The sequence below is a fragment of the Haliotis asinina genome, chromosome 10 (assembly GCF_037392515.1).
Source record: "Haliotis asinina isolate JCU_RB_2024 chromosome 10, JCU_Hal_asi_v2, whole genome shotgun sequence".
Taxonomy (NCBI): Eukaryota; Metazoa; Mollusca; class Gastropoda; order Lepetellida; family Haliotidae; genus Haliotis; species Haliotis asinina.
Window position 1 is genome coordinate 20,912,557 of NC_090289.1, and position 24,760 is coordinate 20,937,316.

At 39.3% G+C, this 24,760-nt stretch overlaps 1 protein-coding gene across 2 annotated transcripts in view; it reads right to left on the reverse strand.

Moving 5' to 3' along the window:
• Positions 1-24,760, reverse strand: part of LOC137297669 (obg-like ATPase 1) — a 310,380-nt gene that overhangs the window by 126,905 nt on the left and 158,715 nt on the right. The window contains exons 8-10 of one of the 2 annotated variants that reach the window (XM_067829582.1): positions 15,429-15,526; positions 10,809-10,955; positions 7,355-7,514 (exon numbers count right to left, since the gene is read on the reverse strand). In XM_067829582.1, coding sequence (XP_067685683.1) covers positions 7,403-7,514; positions 10,809-10,955; positions 15,429-15,526 — 357 coding nt within the window. In that variant the 3' untranslated portion in view covers positions 7,355-7,402. Of the gene's footprint in view, positions 1-7,354; positions 7,515-10,808; positions 10,956-15,428; positions 15,527-24,760 lie in introns of those variants that run through there. The other variant, XM_067829580.1, reaches the window with a different exon arrangement.

Here is a 24,760-nt window from a genome sequence, read left to right on the forward strand (position 1 = left end):
AAGCGGTTCCATTACCTATAATACTGGAGAGCGTCAGTGATTGTGCGCCTAGAACAGCCCACACGTACGTTCTAATCGAATCGTTTAAACGGATAATACCAGCGTGAGTGTATACGAACCTGGAGGCTGCTCCACTTTTTGAACAGTGACAGCAAAATCGCCTTCAAAATTCATATGATCATCTCTCCATTCATTACTGGACAGAGCAAAGTGATGCTTAAGTACACCTCCTTTCAGTAAATTATCGCTGGCATCTTCAACTGGTTTTGGTCCATATTTGGTAGGTTTAGGAACAATATCATCTAAGGCATGGAAAAAATTTTCTGCACTAAACATTTTTCGTTTCATAAAGTTTGTTAGTAAATCTTTTTTAAATGCTTTTACTGAGAGCCCATCACTGTAAGGAATTCCTAAACCATGGTTTATACCTGGAAAACGCCAATCGGGTCAGTTCTGAATTCATTACAAATCCTTTCGTAAGCCCGTCTGTCATATGGGTTGCTTGTTACATTCCATGCCTTGTCCTGTGGAAGTGGAGCGCTGATCTCTTTGAGGATATGCCTGATCTGGTAGTATACATGAAACGTGAAAACTGATTTACTCAAGTCATCATGCCTAGTGTCTGTCAACGTCAGACCACACCCAGTCATAGCGCACCATATAGCGAAATTGAGTTGGTTCTGCCAAAACTGCATCGGATTATTCAACCACGCGTGGGACAGATTTGTCATCAGTGACTAATAGCTTATACTTTCCAAACACACCTACAAACCGTGTTTTGAAATATGAACCATCCACATCAACTAAGATTTTCACGTGTGTGAAATCAGAGGCATTTATGTTGTCATTTTTGGGGAAATGTACTTCGGGTTAATACATATTATTATATTTATGATACATAATATTAATATGTACATTACTCTTCCGGATATGATGAATGGTGAGGCCGTTCAACTTACACATGCTACTGATAACACGTCTGGTCAACTCCAAATAGCACTATGCAATATAACATACTATCCAAGATGGACAAACATTAATAAAAATAATAATAAGATATTCGTCAGCGGAGCCAGACATCTAATAACCGATGGATGTTACAGCGTATGTTCTCTCAACGATGAAATTTTTAAACTCTTAGGAGCTGAACTTAAAATAAATGACTCAAACGGAACAGTGGTGTTGATTAAAAACAGTCTGTCACCACTGAGACTAGGCCGTCCGTTGGCGAATATACTAGGGTTACCATCAGAAGAAATAAAACCCGCGAGCTATATGTTCATCTCAATCAGCTTAGCACAACGTGTAACATAAAACATGAAAATCCTTCCACATTGTTGAGGGCTGTCCCAGTTGAAACACAAAAATACAATGATGGACGAACTGAGTCATTTTCATCGAGACAGTATAAAAAATTAATAAATCGTAAAATTGGTAATTAAAATAACACTAACCAACCCTTACATCTTTTTTAATCAAAATGATTTCGTATCCAAAATTATTAACAACGGGATACTTCTCACATCCCATGATCCCTTAAAAGATAATACTATACAAATATTACGAATACCAGGTAACACTGGTAACATGTTAGCTCCAGTCAACTTGAATACCAGTTTAGTTATTTGCAGTATTTACGATTACCAACAAGATTTTTTCGGGGATTCAAATTATGGTATGAAACCAAACACCACATTATATATTATCGCACAGATTTCCGAGCCAAGAATACTTTTAGATGGGCTGAGAATAATTTGGTTTAAAAGACATGACAATAAGCGTTGCCGAATCATAATAAGGCAAGGTTATGAGCTATTAATAAGCCCCAATGGGATTTGTATTGTAGATAAAAACATACCTATTAATATTTCACCCATTTACCTGTACGATAATCTAAACCTCATAAGCCTTAAATATATTGATCAAAAATTAAATGATAGATAATTAAAAATAATACATAAAATATATTATAGACACACAGAATGGGGCTGTATCCAGCCCTAGATGAAGAAGGAAATGTAAAGGGGAGTGTAGAGGGGTTTCTACTGAAACAGATATGTGAAATAAAACGACAGCTAGAACAAGAGTGTGATATTCAAGCATCACTACATAAAAATACAAGAGAGCTTTAAACTATATAGATGGTGCTGATAAAACACTAATGACAACTAGTATGGGATTAAGAGAAGTAGGAGTTGGATTGTTGACAACAATCGTAGCCGCACTTGTGGTTTTAGGACTTGAATTTGCAGCTATAATTACAGGTACAGCTGGGACGGTGTTTAAATTTGTATCCCGCAAATTGAATCGTAAAGCAAAGAAACACGATGAAATTAGAATCCTTGCTGAGGCAAAGCTAAACACTATAGAAGATCATATTTCTACTGCACTCAATGACAATAAAATCTTAGATGAAGAGTTTCATCTAATACTAAGTGAACTTAAAAAATACAATTAAATGAAAGAAGAGATTCGTCATAAAAAAAGTTCTGTAATAAGCAAGGACGCGAAAAAAAAAAATATATAAAACAAGGGATACAAGCCCAACAGGCATATATTACAAAAACCAATGACATAATAGAAGATACACGTTAAACTGTTTCGCTGAGGTCAATATTTTAAATTGATGTTATATATCATGGGTTATATGGTTTGGTCCAGAACCACTCATAGTGTTTCTTGTCTCTAATTGTAAACTTTTACATGGGAGATGAAAAGTGGTCTTGTTATGGGGTTTATAAATTAACATGGGTGAGGGAAGGATAGCTTATGATATTATAGATTATATAGGTTGAGCCAGACCAATCATTATGTATACTACTGATGGCAGATTATCTAACTCAAACAATATTTATACGAAAATTGTTAAAAATATATAAACCAGGTCAGGTCTTAATTTGGACAAACCTTACGCCCATATTCTAATACTTCCGTACTGAAAAAGCAATCTCTTTGTACCTTTCATTGTATACTTATGAAGTGAAATAATTTCCTAATGATAAGAAGAAAAGTCTATTTCCTCAATGAATATTCAATGAATATTCAGGTGTTGTGAAACTTTCATTTATGCTGAACTGACGCTAGAAAGGTGCACTTGTTGCTCACAATATGATATGTAGTAAAACCGTGTAATTGTTGATAAATTCAAGACACTATTTCAATGGTAAAACCATTCATTTTATATTTTCGCTAAACAGTGTTGAATTCTGACACAGAAGCCGAGATCTTTTACACATTCAGTGGAAATTGGGTTAGATATAGTCTGGTTCATAATTATTGAGAATTTTTCTTCTTACTTTGAGCTATCCTAACACCTCAACTGATTCACTGATACTTAAAACTAAGTAATGGTATAAGGGAGGTAACTCATCTTGGCCTACTGAGTATAGTACAATAAGAGTTACCTCCCCTGAATTTGTAGCAGACGTCATTTTCCTCAGCACTGTCAACAATGTCTGCTGAAGATAAAAGAAGGTTGTTTTTTGAGTTGTGTAATCAAGGAATTGATGATGTAAATACATTGGCAGAGAGAACAGGAACTCCTCTTTCTACTGTGTATAGGATTAGGAAGAATTTTAAAGAGGGAAAGGATTTTGGGCACCAGAAAGGAGCAGGGAGACCCAGAAAATTGGACTTCTCAGATCGCGTCCGGCTGGGAATTTTAGCGTCTAAAAAGCAAAGGGCAAGCATCTCCAACATCAGGTATGAAATGATAGAAAGGGGATCAACAGTTGTATCAAAATCTACAGTTAGAAGAAATTTGATTGATCTTGGATGGGAGAAAAAGACTGGAATTCCTTCTCCTCTCATGAAACAAGAACATAAAAACAGGCGTGTTGAGTGGTGTTTGGCACATGAAAACTTTGACTGGGAAAATGTGATTTTTACTGATGAAAGCTCAATATGGGTATATCCCAATAATGTGAAAATATGGACAAAGTCTGCGTCAGCACCGTTGTATCGACGACCTAAATACAGCCCAAAGTTTCATGTATGGGGAGGGATATCCTTATTAGGAACGACTGCGCTGTGTGTGTTTGAGGGAAATCTGACAAGTCAACGCTACACTAACATATTAGATAATTTTCTCCTTCCATGTGCACATGTGTTTTATGGAAATGACTGGATTTTGCAGCAAGATAATGATCCTAAACACACCGCAAAACATGCCAAGCAGTGGTTTCAGGAGAAAAATGTGACTGCATTACCATTTCCTGCATATAGTCCTGACTTAAATCCCATTGAGAACATTTGGGGGATGATGAAGGAATGTGTGAATCAAAAGGGGTTGACAAAAATTGAAGACATGAAGAGAGAAATGGTCCGATACTGGGACAGCATAACTCACAAGACACTAACCTCTCTGATAGGAAGTATGCCTACCCGTCTTAGACTGTGCCGTGAAGCTCAAGGAGACTTGATAAAATATTAAATTGTTACCTACACAACATGAAAAGGTCAGTTCACTTTCACAATACATTCAATTTTATCTGATTTGTTCTCGTTTAATAATATGAAATGCTTTAGCTATTCTCAATAATTTTGAACCATACTGTATATCCTAATCAGCAAGCAGAGCCGTCTTTTTCCGATGTCACAAAATGTACAAAACATGTCGTGACGTCAACTAAAATGTCGCATTATTTTCAGTCATTTCAATACATTTGAAAATGTGGCTGTTACTCTGTTAATAATGACGCAAAATTAATCAAAAGACATCTACACAAACAGGAGAATATGGGAATCTAAGAACTAAATTATGTATTGGATAGGGACATCCAAATTGCTAATACCTGCTTTCTGATGCAATACATTCGCATCTTTTCTTGAAATTGTGAAACTACTAAAAGGTATCCTCTCACATTGGGGAACTTTGTATTGGAATAGTTTGGTTCACTGTGAACAAAACATAACGAAAATATACTGTATCCACAGCAAATTCTCTCCATGTGATCTGAGTTACATTGACCTAATGTAAACCATAGCTATGTTATGCCCCTTTATCTTTATATGTGCATGACCTCTGTCAACATTTGACGTCATAGAAGAAAATCGAGTTTTGACATTTATTGCAGGTCATATTTGATTTTGTGAGCATGATGTATGCATTAGCACATACATCCATTTCATATACACTTATGTCGTTCAGATATCAAGCTGTATTTTCTTCGCTCACGCTTTCCGTAAAGATGCCAAATTAAAAAAAATCATAGCAGAGTGATTTTATTGGTGCACAATAAAAAACGAAGAAATTTACTGTTTTTCAATGCAAACAAAAGTTTTGGACAACTTTTAGCAGTGTCTATTTCTCAAACCCCTAAGGTAGCTGCAGTTATATTTATACCAATGGGTAGGAAATTAAATATTCTACATTTCTGTGCAATTTTATAGCCGTATGCAGATCCAAGACCATGCCAGCGCAAATCTCGCACAATATTCACTTTTCACACCTTACAAAAATGTGCGGTTTCAAAAAAACTCCAGTGGCCGTATGCATATCTCAGGCGTAAATCCAACCCTGGGCATAAATGTGAATTGCGCCCAAGCGCAAATTAAAGCCCTTATGCATATCCATGACGTTAGAAAAGTTACGCCTTACTTTACGTCCCAGAATTACGCCACCTACCTAGGTGGCGTAAGCCAGGCGTAGCTGATCAATGGCGGCCGTAGTTTACCGACACCGCAGACGACACTTGAACAGAAACAGGATATTCAGAGACAGAACGAACCCGTTGGAAGTATTTGACGATCTTGATCTTCATAGTCGATTCAGGTTTCGGAGAATCGACATATTCAGGATTGTTCATTCACTCAAGAGATGACATCAACCGTGGTGTTTACCGCAGATCCACTTTATCTCTCGAGTTGCAAGTGCTCGTTGCCTTGCGCTTACGCTACAGGTTGATTTCAGAATGTTGTCGGTGATACCATCGATGTGCACCAGTCGACCGTGAGCAGAGTTGTTAGGTGGGTGTCTCTATCACTTCAGCGTAAAATGAACATTTGGGTATTTTTTCCAGATGCCAATGAATTAATACGCATTAAAGACAGTTTCTTTAATCTTGCCAGTTTTCCGGGAGTGGTTGCTTTTGTTGATGGAACTCATGTAAGAATCCAAGCTCCGAGAGATCATTCGATCAATGTCCATGCAGTGTGTGACTCAAAGTTGAGAGTTTTGAACTTCGTTGTTAAGTAGCCGGGATCCATCCATGATGCACATACCATATGTTGTAAGTCTCATGTATGCTGACTTTGAAAACCAGCATCATTCTTGGTGACAGTGCCTACCCCCTCCGCACATGGCTCATGACACCTGTGAGAAATCCACAGACGAGACAAGAACAGCGATACAACTTCTCCCATGCCTCAACGAGAAACTGTATAGAGAGATGTTTTGGTGTCATAAAACGCCACTTTCACTCCATCCACTCTGAGCTGAGATACCAACCCAAACATTGCTGCTCTATCATCAGTGCAGTGTTCGTTCTGCACAACATGGCTGTTGAATTTGGTACCCACCTTGCTGACGACTACGATGTTGATGGTGACGATGGTGACAACATTCACAACATGCCAGAGCCTTGCAATGCGAAACTGAAGAGGGATCACATCATTCAGAGATTCTTTGCTCAGTGAAATGATATTTGTAAGTTAATACACCCCATCATGTTGTCTTATTCATACAGTGCTAAGTGACATAAAATTTTATTCACTATAGTGAAGAACAATCCTGTTGACAATACCCTATAATCCAACAGACTCAAAGAGCTTTAAGCAATCCAATATTGTGTTCCTATTATCCCCTGCCATGAATTGGAAGATGGGCAGAGGATTGAGTGCTGTCCGTCTGTCAGTCACCGTTCATACTTATTTTCCGGACCATAGTTTTAAACTAGTTGAAGATATGTCAATGAAGTTATTTCTAATTGTAATGTTGCATGATTTTTCAATCGGAAAAATATTTCAACCATATTCATGTGGTGTCTACATGTGTACTACAGTACATGAAATGTGTTATGAAATGTAAATATTTCGCCTACTGACACGCATGTCCATGTGAAACTACATGTATGTGAATCTTAGTCATTTTGAAGGTTTGGACTGTAGTTCAATAAGCGTATATCTTATTCAGTATGATGGAGATAATATTCAGTGTGGATGTGGATCTCAATAAAAGCACACTGATATAACGACGAAGAAATAAAGACTATTTGAACGTTTTAATAAGTATCTTTGTTTATTAATATGTCGAATAAAGGACATCCTGCAAATTAGCTCTCAGAAAGTGTCTGAATAGGTATGCTGAAAACCTCTGATTCCAGTTGTCTAACAACTTAATCTCCAGTTTAAGTTTGACTGTCTCCTCCCTGGCCCTCTCAGTTTCTGCTGTCGCCCTCTCAGTCTATGCTTTAGCTATCTGCATCTCCAGGGTCCGCAGCTGCCTGTAAAGATCATCACTGTCGCCTGTCACCTTCCTCTTCACTGCTTGCACTGGATGATCGCGAGACGCACAACTGTTTGTAAATTGAATGAAATATGACTACAGGTGATTTCATTTTGCCATAATCATAAAACAAGATGGTAAAAAAAAATTGACAACATATGTGGGTGGGTTGAACCCATTTGAGATCATGGCCGTGATCTTTCTCCATTCCTCTTGTTTCTGTCTATTGGTTACCTAGTTCATCAGCCAGACTGCAGAATAGTCTTCCTGTCATTATACATCTCTAGCAAACACGATTTCACCGTCGGTGAAGTTAGGTTTTCGGTGCTTACAGTAGTCGGCCATCATGGATCGATCAATGATGTTTGGCGTGAAAGTTCGAAATCTAATTATAGCACACTTACGCCCAGGCGTAGAACCATTACGCTAGGCCTAGCTACACCATCACTAAGCTTTAATTGTGCATGCAGCTTAAAAGTAAGGCGCTGCTGAGCCTGACATAGCACTTTACGCCTGACGTAAGCTACGCCTGAGATATGCATACGGTTACAGGGGCTTAACTGTTAACTCTGCCCATGACCTCAGAATGCTTATGACGTCACAATGCTATGACAACATGATACCAGTAGCTAACAGGAATACTATGACAACATAACAGAATTATAATAATATTATATAATATTATAATTATAATAATTCCTGTTAGCTACTGGACTGGAATCCATGGCAGTGGGCTGCAGCCTGGGAAAACGTAGGTGAAGACAAGCCATTCTTAATCCTCTTAAGGCTTTTAAACGCATGATCATGAGACATAGGGAAGGTAATAGATGCCAAGTCTTGTCTCATGAAGAAAGAAGTTGGTGAGTCCTCTTGTGTCTTTGACATTGAGAGGTGGAGTTTCTCCGCTAAGACTGGAGGTTTGTCAACCAAGTCCAAACTTCCTTCTGGGGAATCTCAATCCGAATGAGTTGGAGATGGAGGATGGGTGGTTTGAGAGAAAGAGCATTCACTTGAGAAAATGACCATATGGTTGCCGATTCATAGCAGTAGCACTTAAAGTTGCAGCCAGATCTGGGGGAGGATTAGTTTCCTGTGCATGAATCTGGTAGAATCCAAATAGACACCTGCCCTTCCTTGATGTATCCCTCCACACCACAGACGATGGACTTAGAACCTCAGTTTACCGCAAGCCGACGCACACCGACCAGTACATCCACTACAACTCCTGCCACCACCCTCAGATCAAGCAAGCTATCATCGCCACCCTTACCAGACGTGCCAAAGCCCTCTGCCACCCCGATGCCCTAAACAATGAACTGGACCACCTCAGAAAGACATTCACCACACTCAACGGTTACCCTCCCCAGCTCGTCACAGCCACCATCAACAAGACCCTTAAGGACCGAGAACCCCGCCCCAAACCTTCTCCATCACCCATCAGAGTAACCATACCCTACCTTGGCCCCATCAGTCATCAAATATCACGCCTCATCAAGACCAAAGCCAGCATAGATGTCACCTTCTCCAGTGGCAAGACCATCAAGACCTACCTAAAAGCCAACGGTAAAGGACCCAGCTGTGAACACCCTAATCCGAGAGGATGCATCTACCAGATCCCTTGCAACTGTGGCGACCTATACATTGGAGAAACGCTGAGACCAATCAACACCAGAATGAAGGAACATCAGACCTCAGTCAGGAAACTCGACCAGAAATCGGCCATCTCTGAACACATTCTCAAGAACCCTGAACACTCAATTCGATGGGAGGACACTAGGATACTATCTACCAACAACAACAACTGGCGCCAAAGGAAACTGCAAGAGGCCATCGAGATCCGGAGACAGAAACCAGCCATCAACCGCGACCAAGGAGTGTACCTACCAAGTGCCTGGGACTTATTGATAAATTAATCTCATCTACCTGTGTACATTCTATCTATGTAATTCATGTATAGCCTATCTACCCGAGTACATACTTGTGTTTGTACATCACCAACCCTCATGTAACATGCTCACCCCCCCCCCTATCGTGTGTTATGTACATCATCCTATCATGCGTAATGTATCACCATTGGCTTCCATCCTTATCCCCAATCATGTTATGTAAACATATCCAATCAACTGTAATGCATTACCATTGGCTTCCATCATTGTTATCTTAACTATCGGCTTCCTATCAGTGCTTGTTTATACTAGCTTTCGTTAACTCATTCCACTTGTTACTTTGTTATTGTTTTACCTGTACATATAAATACACCTCTGTATCCCTTTCTCAATCACCTGATGAAGGAGTAAGCATTAACTCCGAAACGTTGTGTTCTCTCATAAAGAAGTTGATATCCATAAAAATCTTCATTCTTATGAACTGGAAGGCTTCGGCAAAGTAGAAGACCAAGCTGGCTGAACCCAGCCAGTCAGCTGATGATGAAAGGCTGTGTGAATGATGTGAGCCCAGGAAATTCCACAGGTCTTCCCATAAGTAAGAATCAGATGACTTAAACTTGCCTTTCTTGGAGGAACTGGGTTCGTCAGGCAATGCAGCATAAGAAGTTCTGTCAGCAAGGTGACACAATCAAGCGTAACTGTAATCACCAAAACTCCTCGAAGGTAAGATCCTTAATTTTTTTTTCAACTAGAGTCCCATTTACACTGTCCAATGCAGTCCACACAAAACACATGAGGATCACGTGCAGAAAACATTTTACTGCACCGCAAACATTTCTTTCTCTTTTTTTTCCACTGGTCAGACTTCCTGAAGTCTTTGATTTGCTCAATGTATTTTAACTTTAATCTTCAGAGTTAGAGGGGTGACAAAAGAGAGAATGATGATTCAGAGATAGTCATCAAGTGGGTAACTGGTGGTGCATATCACATGTTTTGCATGATATTTTAGGAAGCTGTCTCATAATGAGGGGAACACGGAGTGCATGGGCAGATGGACTTGAGAGGCATGGGGGAAAAAAACGAAGAGAGAGAAGTGCGTACTGTGAGCTAGGATAAGTTTAAAATTTATGGTTGTAGGTGGATCAAGGACCATGTGAGAGCACAATGTTCACTTTTCAAACCTTATGAAAATGTGCTCAATCCACAACACACCATCCAAGGTATTAGCTACTGAATTGCACATTTTGCATTATGAGCACAAATTGATACCCTGTTGTTAATGAGACTGTTTGTTTTCAGATCTGACAACTTCTGAGGAACCAGATGTGATTCTTATCTTTATTGGTGGAATTTTTGTTGTTTACTGACTGATCGGCATCATCAATTTTCAGGAATTGCATTCAGCAATTACAAAGGCTACATAGAGTCTCAGTAGATACTGGGTAAGCATGTTGATTAGATTTGTGGCATTAACTTACCTCTGAGTGTTTGTTTCCTTGAGTAATGCTTCTTTGGCCTCATTATCTTCACCCATGTCTGCCAGTCGTAATTCCAGAGCACCACTGAAAAGGATGACTGTAGCTCCAGGGTCATTAGCATCAATCCATTCTTTTATTCCCAATAACCTATAAAGAACAAAATATCATGGTGTTGATGAGCTATCCCAGAAATTATTGAGAAATTCTCTGTTTCCTCAGAAGGTGTTACATTATGTAGTAAGGTACACAATATGTGAGGCAACTCTTTAGAATGAAACTACATCTTGAGTTATCTCCCCTGTGTAGCAGACAGCTTCCTCTGATGACATAGCAAATTTGACAGCAGAAGAGAGAAGAAAGGGGTGTGACTAACGCAAAAGAGTTATCAGGTAGACATAACATTCCTCTGTTTACAGTTTTGATGAGCTGGGAGTGGGGGATATTTCATAGTTGCATCCCAAACGTCAGTTTCCAACAGATATAGAAAAAGGATTAAAAGACAATTCTAACAAATAAATGAAGTCAATGAAAATCTTTACTCGCTGTTGTTGCTGTTTCTTCACAGATCACAACAGTAATCTAAGGATAAGAAAACTCCAAAACAAAACTCAACAACTATGCTAGTCTATTGGCTTGTCTGTTATGAAGGTTCAGAATAGTATGTATTATTTCTGAAGTTTCTAGATTTTTAATTCCACAAGAATAATTATTGTGCGCAAAAGCAATACCTTAATCCTAAAATTATAAGCATACAAACGCAACTGAAAAGTGCAATATTTTGTAGTTGGGTCTACTATGCTCAAAACCAAGGACCTGGTGATAGGGTACCAAGTCAGAACTGTCAGGTGCGCACTCAGGTGTAACACAATCTTTTCATTGCTGGCTCATTTTGCTGATATGCTTAGCTGGCTCTCTGTATATGCTGTTCAATTCCAATAGGGGTGGTCAGTGATTGAGGTTGTGCATGGCATATTGTCATTAGCAGATAGGCAGGCATACATATAGGTGTCAACAAACACCAAGTCAAGACACTAGACACAAGTTTTCTCTGTGGCTGAGGCTGCTTATTAAAATCAACATGTACATTATATATTGTTTGTGTACACTACCAAGCTTAGACAGCTGCTCACAACCTCATGCACTAGGCATGCATAGTGTTTCAAGCTCCGAGAACCTATTTACTGCATATGTGTTATGGGCACAATGAGTGAGTGAGTGAGTTTTAGTTATACGCCGCACTCAGCACTATTCCAGCTATATGGCGGCGGTCTGTAAATAATCGAGTCTGGACCAGACAATCCAGTTATCAACAACATGAGCATCGATCTGCGTAATTGGGAACCGGTGACATGTGTCAACCAAGTCAGCGAGCCTGACCACCCGATCCCGTTAGTCGCCTCTTACGACAAGCTGAGTCGCCTTTTATGGCAAGCATGGGTTGCTGAAGGCCTATTCTACCCCGGGACCATCACGGGTTATGGGCACAATGAAAGCTAATGAAACCACTTTTCACCTGAAGTGCTGGGGAAAAATTAGTGTATTGTTTAAACTCAGATTTTGTGGGCTTGTTTTCATTACTTATTTTTTCATGGCTGAATTGGCATTTTTAATAATTTGTTTTGGTAAGTGCATACCGAAAGGTATCAGAAACTGCAAAGTTTTGCGTTGCATGTGACCTTTAATGAATAAAATACTTGAACTTCAGATATGGCTGTAAGAATATTTTTATTACAAGTTAAATAGAAGCAAGAGTCATCAGAAGATGACATATCCCCCTGGCCCGCACATATTTGAAAGGACAAATCATCTGACAGTTACTTGATGTTTTCTTAGATTAAGTTTGAATCATTTCCATGGAAATCATGAAAAATATAAAAGTCATATATCTGTAAACAGCAAAAAGCACCACTTTAAGATCTGTCTCATATATCTGCCAAGATCTGTTAAAAGATATGAAATGGTTTTCGAGTAGTGCTCTGGAAACGAAGCCTATCCCTCCATTTTGAGACTAAGTCAGAATTGTTTCAATGGAAACCAGGAAAAATAAAAATGCCAAAACATTGTAAATAGCAAATGGCACCCCTTTGAGGTCTGCCTCAAATATCTGCTAAGTTTTGCTGTAAGATATTAAATAGTTTTCTAGTTGTGCTCCGGAAACAAAGTTCAAAAAGTTTCCATAGAAACTCAGAAAATTATAAATCACAAAAACCTGTAAATAGCAAAGGGCACCATGTTGGAGTCTGCCATATATATCTACCCAAAAAAGCTGACAGATGTTAGGAACTGTTTGGAATGTGCTCCGGAAATGAAACACACCTCTCACTTTTGAGACAAAGTCTGAATCGTTTCGATGGAAACCAAGAAACTAAGAAATCACAAAAACCTGCTTTTGACTGGTACATCTACCAAGTTTCGCAGAAATATAAAGAACGGATTCTGAGTTCTGCTCTGGAAACAAAGCCCATCCTCCATTTTGAGACAAAGTCCAACATGTTTTTATGGAAACCGAGAAAATGAGTGAGTGAGTGAGTTAATATTTAACGTCACATCGGCAATATTTCAGCCATATCATGACGGGAACATAACATTGAAATGGAACTAGCATGGAAAGTTAAAACTAATATCAATATTGAGACAATACAATATAAAAACAGACTATGGATCGCCAACAACAGAGGGTAGACCTTTGCTACCTACATGGACCCTAGTTGGATTTACACCATCCCTTCAGCTGATGGTGACTGTATGAAAAGTTAGCCAAAATTAAAATAACATGAATACTATGATTAAAAACCTGGTAGGCTTAAATTTATATCAGATGTTTTGGGACTTATGTAACCTCTTAGGAGGACAATAATTTTACAATACTTCAACCCCCTTTGAGGGTACAGCCACTAACAATTCAAGTTACTAATCTAAGCTACCAATATTTAAAATACATCTATTTACAGAACACCTTACTCAAAATTCAACCAAAAAATCAATTTCTTTAAAAAAACCAATAACTAAATGAGAAGCAACAGTGGTAAAAAGATCCTTGATGGTTTTACATTTAAATATCTATCCCTTGTGATGGAGAATTCAACACAGTCAAGCAGGATATGCTTGACCGTGACTCTCTCATCACAAGGAATACAAAATGGAGGATCCTCACATTTTAACAGGTAGTTATGGGTATATCTTGTATGACCAATACGATATCGTCGCATGATGACCTCTTCAAATCTGGACTGACAACCCAAGTAGGTATAACCAATGTAGGGTTTTATTTCATGTAGTTTATTGGTACCTACTTGGATGTCCCACTTCTTCTGCATCAGATCACGGATATAAGATCTAATGGTGGCTTTATAATCACTGTAGGGAATTCGTTCACAGATTCGTTAAGTGCTGATTTAGCAGCAAGGTCAGCCAATGTGTTACCAGATACTCCTACATGGCTGGGTAACCAACAGAAGACGATGTCGTATTGGCCATTGGCAAGATCATTATACAATTCAATAATTTCTATTAAAAGTGGATGTTTGCAAGAAATATTTTTAATAGCCTGAAGGCAAGAAAGAGAATCAGAATAGATTATATATTGTTTACGTTTAGGGTGTCTTTGAATATATTTAAGAGCTGTTAATATGGCGTTAACTTCTGCTGTAAAAATAGAACTATTATCTGGTAATCTAGAAGATATTGTTCAGGATCCAATGACAGTGGCACAAGCCACTGCGCAACCGTCCTTGGGCCCATCTGTAAATAAGGATTTATAATTGCTACATTTATGTTTCAATTGATTATATTCTTGTTTATACTGTAATTCATTAGTTTCCGATTTTTTAAATGTAGTTAATGTTAGGTCCACTTGGGGTCTAACCAACTGCCAAGGAGGAGAAGAAAGAAGTCGGGAAGGAGCTACATTTTCCAGCTCAATACTAGAAGCAGTAAGAAATCAGAGAAAATGATAAATCACAAAAACCTGTAAAGAGCAAAAGGCACCACTCTAGGTTCTGATTGATATATCTACCACGTTTAGTAGAAAAATACTGAATGGTTTTTGAGTTCTGCTCCAGAAAAGAAACACACCTCTCACAACAAAAATTAAATTATGCTGTGTTGGAATAAAACCAAACACAATAGTGACCCACAATCACAATCATTGTCATGTGAGTAAATTTTCATTATTAATAATGTTCGTTCTCTTGTTCTTGACTTCAAGCTGATCACAAGTTCTCAGACCTGAGAAGATCCTCAGACCTGTGATGATCTGGGGTAGAACATATCTTCATCAACCTGTGGTTGCCAAAAGTGGCTGATGCATGTACACCAACTGCATTGGTCTATGTCAAACACAGACCCTCATCATACAGTTGAAAATTTACACAACAAAGAAAAACATGTTTCATTATCTAGCTTCATGTAAGAATCTCGAGTTTTGATTGGTCTGGGTTTATCAGTCCCGAGTAAGGTTGTATTCCCCGAGCTGGAACCGGGGAATACAACCTTACTCGGGACTGATTAAACCCTGTACTTCCCGAGACACGGTGTGATAACTTATATTGTGCCTATACTTATTGTGATCAAGTTGATGGATTGGGAGTTTTATTCTATATTTGTACATGTGCTACAAACCTCTTATTTTTCTTCCGAATGTAATCCTTTTCAGACAGATTCACAAGATATATCACAGGTTTTGCTGTTAGATATAGAGACTTGTTCAGTTCCTCAGTCTGAAAAGAAAATTAACACTGCACTGTACTTCACCACGTTATACACCAAAGTCAGCTAAGGAATAGGGGGACATATACCCCATAATGCAGAAGTAAGTTTGCTAACAATTACTAACTAATGTAGTGGGAGAGGGGTGGCTATCCCCAGAAGAATACCCTTATTATATCACAAGAGAGCCATGATCAATCCTCATTATCTCTGTAGGATATCTATGATCTAGTAGAAATTAATGTTCTGTTTAAATTTTGGATTGGATCAGTTATGAGAGATGCTAACCCCAAAAGTCTCAAATGTCTTTCAAAGAAAGTAGGTGTGAACACATATCAAGTATTGCAACATTTTATGTAATTTTATTGTTAGTTTCTCTTGTAGACATTTGGCAGGTTGTACATTTACTCTTTATCAACATACGTATCTATTCTTTGAACGTAAGAGATGATTCTTTGTATGTAAGAGATGAGACATACATAAACAAATTCTTTCCCTTATAGCATTATGTGAGGTTTAATTTAAGAAAACATCAATGACAATGAAAGACTGTAAAGAAGACTTACATGCCTTACAATTTCCTGCAATATCAGCATTACTGCCGACACATTTCTCATGTATACTGAATACTTTAAGGAAAACACGATTATGCTAGCCTGTGACTAACATAGGCCACTTGGCACTTTGTTTCATCTAGATTTAATGCGAAAAAACATGTTATCATATAAACATACATAAAAAAATATAATACATATTCCTTGTATAAGCATAAAACATAGAGTCACATGACATGGCATCATCCTATTAGCTGTTGTCAAACCACTCATCAAGAAAACCATGCTCGACTCTCAGCGCCTGAAACACAATCATCCTGTCTCAAATTTGATGTTTATGTCTACAGCTCTGGAAAAAGTAGTCAAACAACAACTCTCAGATCAAGTTGCTCAACATAACTTGATTAATTGTTACCAGCCTGCCTATAGGCAGGCTCATTGCACAGAAACTGCTTTAAGTTACGTCTTGAACTCAGTCAGATCTGCAGTCAACCAAGGTGACTCTGCTTTGGTTGTCCTCCTGGATTTATCTGCAGCTTTTGACACTATTGACCATGAAATTCTTCTTGAACATTTGCTGAAAGAATTTGGTTTGACCAATACAGTTCATGAGTGGCTAAGATCCTACCTTTCAGACAGAATCCAGTCCATTCACACTGGAACATCATCATCACACAGTCGAAACTAACCTGTGGGGTTTCCCAGGGATCAGTTCTTGGAACCATTCTTGGACCCATATAAAACTTATGTCTGCTTACCATGTGCCCCATCATTTCTATCCGGACGACAGCCAACTGTTTGACAGTTTCAAGTCCTCAGAACAAAGTCAGCTAGAGTGCAAGTCCAACCTCGAAGCATGCCTCACCAGCACAAGATCCTAGATGTCTGCTAACAAGCTTAAACTTAACGATGATAAAACGGAAACAGTGGTCATCTTCAAAGTCTCAAGACAACAGAAATTTGTCATCACAGATATTTCCATTGGGTAATCTTCGATTCCTTTTTCTCCTCTTGTGAAAAACATTGGCGTTCTTTTTGATTCAAACCTCAGTATGGACAAAGAGATAAATCATCTAGTAATGACCTGCCACTACCATCTGAAGAACACTGGCAGCATCCAGAAAGTTCTGACAAAAGATGCCACTGCCATCCTAGTGCGGAGATTGATTCTATCCTGCCTGGATTACTGCAACAGCTTACTGTTTGGCATCTCCTCGTCTAAACTCCATCGTCTTCAGAAGGTCCAGAACAAAGCTGCACGCATTATCACTCTCACCAGTCCTCGCTGTCACATCTCTCCCATTCCGAACTCTCTACACTGACCCCTTATTCGTGAAAGATTGATTTCAAGATTCTCAACCTCACCTATCAGTCTTCCTGTAACTCAGGACCTTCCTACCTTCAGGACCTCCTGAGATATTACCCTCCAAAAAGAACTCTGTGCTCATCACAAAAACTGTTACTTGCTGTCCCAAGCTATAATCTAAAATCATATGGCTCAAGAACCTTGTCATATGCAACGGCGTCTCTGTGGAACTCTCTCCCAGTTGAGTTAAAATCATTTCCTTCCCTAAGTACATTCAAATCACGACTCAAGACTCATTTATTTCTCTGTTACAAGTGACTTGTAACCATTCGTACCAGCCAGCTGTGTATATTTCAACTGGAGCTCAGCAAGCGCTTTGAGTATATCCTGAGACGTGGAAAGGCGCTATATAAGTAGCCTATTATTACTATGTTTTACAGATTAGGATTGAAATGCAGCAGAGATGGTTTGGGTGATCCTGGCAGAGTCAGGCTGGTAAAGCTCATCATCAGCTCAGGTCCCTTGCCCTCTCTACACACTGCCCAGACAGCGAATGGGACTTCTCCCAGGATACACTGCTTAGTCGCACCCACCAAGAACTTTCTGGAGAATATGGAGGCTCCCCAACACCGCAGCCTTCAGCATTACCCAGACTGTCAGAAGGGCTGTGCTCCTGGTGGAGAACATGGGCACTCTCCTGACCTGCACCAACAGATCGGGAGGTACCAAACCAAGGGCACTGAGAACAATGGGGAGCCTGTCGATAGTGTATTTGGGATGCAAGCAAGACATTTCAACAGCGAGGCATATTTATCATGCTTTTCCTGAATCTTGCCAATCACATTGCTGTCAAAAGGCTCAGAAAATTCAATGATGAAAATAATTTCAATGGCTTTATCAAAAAGGACAAGATCAGGTTTGTTGGCTGGAATTCGTCTCAGGCTGTATTTTGGCCTTTTCCAGGGAAGTTTATTATTTATCCCATTGGCTGAATAGAATGTTCGGCATCTCAACTGTTCAGTAAAGTGGCTGATCATTTGTTATCTGTGACCAATCGTATCATGAAATACCTGTCACAGAGGAAGTGAAAGATGACGGGGCATGGGCGAAATATTTAAGGGGCACGTTTGGTCACTCAACAGCTGGAAAGAGACCAGCTGATATGTTGGGTTTCCGCTTTGTCATGTATCATGTAATAGTTTGTGTATTATTAACATACATAATTGTAACAATCTATGAAATATATATACATAAGGCAAAGTGGAGTATATAAATCTCAGAGATCGAAAACACATTTTAGTACATTGTGTTTCCCAGCAGGTTGGTGGCATAAAATCTTTCATTTCTTTGTTCAGGCTAAGACTATCAGATAATTTGCAGCAGTCATGGACTTCGAGTTTAAGCACTTCTTATAAGTGTAATTACTATAGACAGTTTAAATCGCTGCTAAATGTAGAATAATATTTGTCAGGTTATATTCCTTATTATTTACAATGCTCATTGGCTAGATTTCGATGTCAAAATTTTGGTCTTGCTATAGAAATTGGAAAATATAACAAGAAAGAATTTAAGGATAGGGTTTGTTCTTTCTGTAAATGTATGGACAAATATTTTATTGAAGATGAGCTGCATGTACTGTTTATCTGTTGTTACTGTTTTGTAACAAGCGAAGTAAAAGATTTCACTGTGGCAATAACACTGACATGTATATACATTCAAGCTTGGATGCATAATTATTTGTGTTTATGATACATTATTTGAAAAATGACAAAGTAATACTACCTTGAAAGTAAATTCAGACTATTCCATTGTGTTTGATTTCTTTTTACCGTTGATGACACAATTGGCCAACACATGATGTTTATCGACATTGTAAACACAAAAGTAAACCAAAGGGGTTTTAGTGTCTGCACTCGTTTACATCGAATACGGACACAGCAGTGAAGTGTCATCAGCTGGCCGTTTCAGCTGGTTCTCATGGTAGCATCCGGAGTTGCTCATTTGTGACGTCATTCTAACTTTACGTCACAATATGATTTGAATGACGTCATCACTGTTGATGACACATCAAAACAATTGTTTACGTGTCAATACGCGGTGAATAGTCTTTCAGTTTCCGGGAATCTAATACCATTTAATCATGTTTTTCAACCAATCAGATTACAGAACACAGTAACTTTTGGTTTACAATTAGGAGATAAACATCATGCCGCCGTCGGTTCCAAATGCATTCCCGTGCTTCAAATACTCAATAACACCCGGAAATTGGCCAACACATGATGTTTATCGACATTGTAAACAGAAAAGTAAACCAAAGGGGTTTTACTGTCCGCACTCGTTTACATCGAGTACGGGTACAGCAGTGAAGTGTCATCAGCTGGCCGTTTCAGCTGGTTCCCATGGTAGCATCTGGAGTTGCTCATTTGTGACGTCATTCTAACATTCTAATTATGCTTTGAGCCTAAAGCCTGCAGCTGCCACATCGGCTCCTCACACATTATGATATCACTCAAAGTGGCATTCAACTCAATCCACTCACTCCTATGATGTCATTTCCGGTAACTCCCATTTTCCGAGGATACTTCTGGGTGTGACATCCAATCATGACCACCCAATCACGTTAGTCGCCTCATACGAGAAGCGTAGTTGCCTTTTCTGGCAAGCATGGGTTGCTGAAGGCCTATTCTACCGTGGAACCTTCACGGGTCACTAGTATTTAAGGAGTGAGAGGGTTATGTGAGGCATAAGACCAATTAACTTGAACAGTGGAAAGCCATAGGTAAGTTGATTTTCCCATGAAATGAAGGTTGACAAACAATAGTTCACTCTGTCCTGTCTAGAGAAAATTGGCTAGTATATTCACTTTGTGACATGTGATACAACTTTTCATGGAATCCGCAATTCAGGATAGTTCCTGAGCAATCTGTAGTAAATGATGCAATTTGGTTATACCCTGCTTGTTTACATAAGCCACTATCACACTCTCCATTAAAAACATTATGCTCTTCTGATGAAGCTTCCTGTCTAGAGAAAATTGGCTAGTATATCCACTTTGTGACATGTGATACAACTTTTCATGGAATCCGCAATTCAGGATAGTTCCTGAGCAATCTGTAGTAAATGATGCAATTTGGTTATACCCTGCATGTTTACATAAGCCACTATCACACTCTCCATTAAAAACATTATGCTCTTCTGATGAAGCTTCCTGTCTAGAGAAAATTGGCTAGTATATCCACTTTGTGACATGTGATACAACTTTTCATGGAATCCGCAATTCAGGATAGTTCCTGAGCAATCTGTAGTAAATGATGCAATTTGGTTATACCCTGCATGTTTACATAAGCCACTATCACACTCTCCATTAAAAACATTATGCTCTTCTGATGAAGCTTCCATGACCAATGGGAAAGAGTCTCTACCATTGCTAGCATTTCCAGACAGTTGATATGAAGTGTGCTCTCTTTATAGGATGACGTTGTCCTTGAGTCTACAGAAAGTCCACATGGTACCCCATGGGTGCGTTTGAATAAAGCGTAACAAAAATGTTCACTGTCCACCACAGTAATTCCTGATGTACAAGGTTCGGAGGTGTATTTGTTGATTCCAGATCTAGATTCCTGAACTGGTTGAACCATATTTGTGGTTCACATATTGTATGTATTGGAACATGGAGATAAGATTCCTTCACGTCTATGCTCATGAATTTGGAGTCTTGCTGTATAAGTGTCCTGAAATTGACCAGGGATTCCATCTTGAAATGAGTGGTCTCCTTAAATAGTTTTTGTTCAAAAGTTTCAGGTCTATGATCTTTCTCATCTCTGTGTCCTTCTAGGATTCGAGGAATACTGGGGAATAAAAGCCCCAATGGATTGTGAGTTGTGTCAGCCACAGATTGATATACAACAATGTAGGAAAGATAGCCTGTCTCAAAGTCCGAGACAGGTGAATTTTGTGGAGGAAGGATTAAAAAAAATATCTAGTCCGCCCTCGTATCGGGTCAGTTTCAGCAAACCAGTGACATATATACGAGGTACATAAAGAAACTGTAAAAAAATCTAAATTTATCAAACCTTTGTAGACACATAAGGATTTAAACTCAGAGATTAGTGACATGTTTCCAACATGCATGCACATGCCACATTCTGTGACATCAATGGTTTTGTCCTTGAAACATGCAATACATTGGTGCACGTACATTGTGGGAAAGCTAAACAGAGCAACTAAATGCCACACAATACTGTCACTTTGGAAAGCTCAACCCCTGCCCTTGCGATCGTCCCAAAAATTAAATGGCTATTGAAATGCATAGCATGCCAAGGTTAATGTCTGCACAACATCATGAGGCCACTGGGATGGTCCATGTCTCAAGTGGCTGCACATTTCCACTGCCACTGGAACACCATTTCTGCACTGGTGAGACGCTACCAGAACACAAATGACATCATTGATTGGCCACGTTCTGGACGTCCACATGTAACAATGCCAAGACCCATCTTCGCCACAGGTTTCAGGCTGCAGTGATAACTGCCCGGACAATCCCAGGAGTTCACCGTATTCACCCCAACACAGGTCGACAACGTTTATGTCAACAAGGGATCAGACCATGATGTCCTATCCTGACACAACGTAACCGAATGTGGTGCCGAAATCATGTCCAAGACCCTTGTTTTGGTGGAGAAATTTTGTTTTTACAGATGTATCCAGGTTTAACATTTCCCATAGTGATGGATGTCAACGTGCCTATAGATGCGTGGGAGAACGTAATGCACAGGCCTGTGTCTTGGAGAGGAATCGCTTTGGTGGTGGTGGTTCCATGATGATTTGTGGTGGAATAACAGCACGCCAAAGAAATCCTTGGGAATAATTCAGGGCAACTTAACTGGTGTGGGCTACAGGATCAGATTCTTCCACCTGTGGTAATTCCTTTTCTGCAATGTCGTGACCCTTGGTTGACATGCCAACAATTCCCACCTTCTCTCGTCAAGGGTGGCTATGGATTTCTTGCAACACCATAACGCTGACTAACTGCCTTGGCCTGCAAATTCACCAGATCCCTCCCCGATAGAGCTTGTGTGGGACAAGATGGATCTTCCTCATCCACCAGATAATGTCCTCGACCTTGCAACAGAACTTGAGAGAATCTGGTGTGACATCCAACAAGTCTTCCTTGCATGTTTGATAGGCTCTATGCATTGTCAATGCACTGCGGTTCTCAATGCCCGTTATTGAGTTTTTTGACCCCTGTCCTGCTTGTGGACTCGTGACGTCATTGTGATTGACTTTCCAATTGAAATTCTCCTGACTTGTTATCATCTCATGATCCCTCCATTAAAGTTTATATGTACCTTTGACATTGTTATCGTCCTTAATAACTGGGATAATATTTTTACAATGCACAGTTTCTTTATATGGCTAGTATATATAATGAATATAGCCTTTTTGAATATTGCCAAAGCATACTAGAATAATCACACAGATAAAGTTATCACAAACGAAATCGATGAGATATGTTTGCTATATGAACATGTCTGACTATTCAGATCTTGATGGAGATGTTGATGACTTGTCTGAAGAGTAGTTCTGTAATGATGTGACCAGATGATTCCACTAGGAGAGATTTAACAGTCCAAGCTCTGTGTGTGAATATCAAATGATAGTTATAATAAAAGCAACCAGTTTTAAGTCCTGAAATGGTGTTTCATTCATATTTGGAGGACAGGCTAGATTTTGTCATGACTGGCAAAAACATTGACCAGACAGTCCTGTGGACATTATTGATTTTCTACACCTTTCCTACACTGATATACAACATCGAGAAAAGAATGCACCATGGCAACTTCTTTTGCTGACATAGACACTAACTTGTCCTTCTTGACACCCTCATAGTCTTGGAGGAGCGGCGATAATAGTGCACAGATAAGCTGCAAGACAATTCATGTGCGACAAAATATCAACAGACATACAGGCTACTACATCAGTGTTGTTGAAATGTTTGAATTGAGATGTGAATCAAAGATTCCACTGCTAATTGGTGAGTCACTGCCGCAGTTTAGATAAAAGGCAATGCAAATCCCTCTTAGATGTAGGTAGCCCTTAGTCAAATGAGTTAATGGCCATGAAGCCAAACATATTCTAAAGGGATGACTTCTAGAACTGATGAGAAAGAAGTTTATCGGTCGATATCCCTTCTCCATGGCGTACGGCAGGGTTACTGTCTCACTATAACACTGCCCAACCGCTGCTTCACTTCTTTTACTTTTTTAAGTACAGTTGCCTTCTGTAGTATGAACTCTGCAGACATTACTGAAAAGTAAGCACTTTTCCTGAGGGAAGTGGGCTTAATTTTCAACAATGCCCACGGGTCATGTTATAACTTATAAACCGACAGAAGATATACTTTAGATACAATTCCAATATTTGGGTATTCACTGATAAAATCAACAAGGATCAGACTGCCAGCCAATGCCTAACCCTGCACATGTGCTGCCTGCACTACCTATCTTGTGAGGATCACACGGTTCATACTGGGAAACAATCTTGTGTCTTAGTGATAAGATTTGAAGGATATTACAAGAAAAAGTGTCCCAAAAGAACAGTAGAGTGATGTCAATTTCGGGTTATAAATGAAGTGGTCATTCTTTTCTTTTCATCTGCCATCAGTGTTTGTTTGATCAGGAAAAATCACCTGTGCTAACATCCAATGAAGTCATGCTAGTTCCTGTGATATGATGATCTTCATACATACTGTCATCTAAATCACCATGAATCCCTTGACTATCACCTCTCATAACACTAGCAAGACTTTGGCAGCTCTTGGGATCCCCATGATGATGAAAGTATTGGAAAGATTAAATGAGTCTTACCTTGGTAAAGCTGAAGTTTGACCTGCATTCTGCCAACCAGTCTGGAGTGCCAAAGAGGGGTCACATAAGATGGCAAGTGCGCATGTGCTAGTCAGACTTTAACATACTTAAGGCCACGTTATCTGGAGTGCAAGGGGTCACATGAAAGGACAGGTCCACAGGGACAGGCATGTGACCCCTCTTTGGCACTCTAGACTGGTTGGCAGAATGCAAGTCAAACTTCAACTTTACCAAGGTAAGTCTCGTTTAACCTTTCTACTCTACCAAACAATCACGTGCCAAAGTTCACATGGGACTTCAAAGTAATATCGTGTCAAGGCCTAAAGAGAACCCATAAACCAAGATCAACAAAAGATCTGAGGAAAAGACATGTATTAGAGTAGCTAACTGCCTTACCTCAAGCCCACATTAGGCACTGTCCCTTAACAAATGTTCCAGCCAAGAACTTATTCTAACATCACTCAAAACAGATCATCAGCATACTGTGCTGGCACTGACCAGTTCACTTAATGGTCCTTG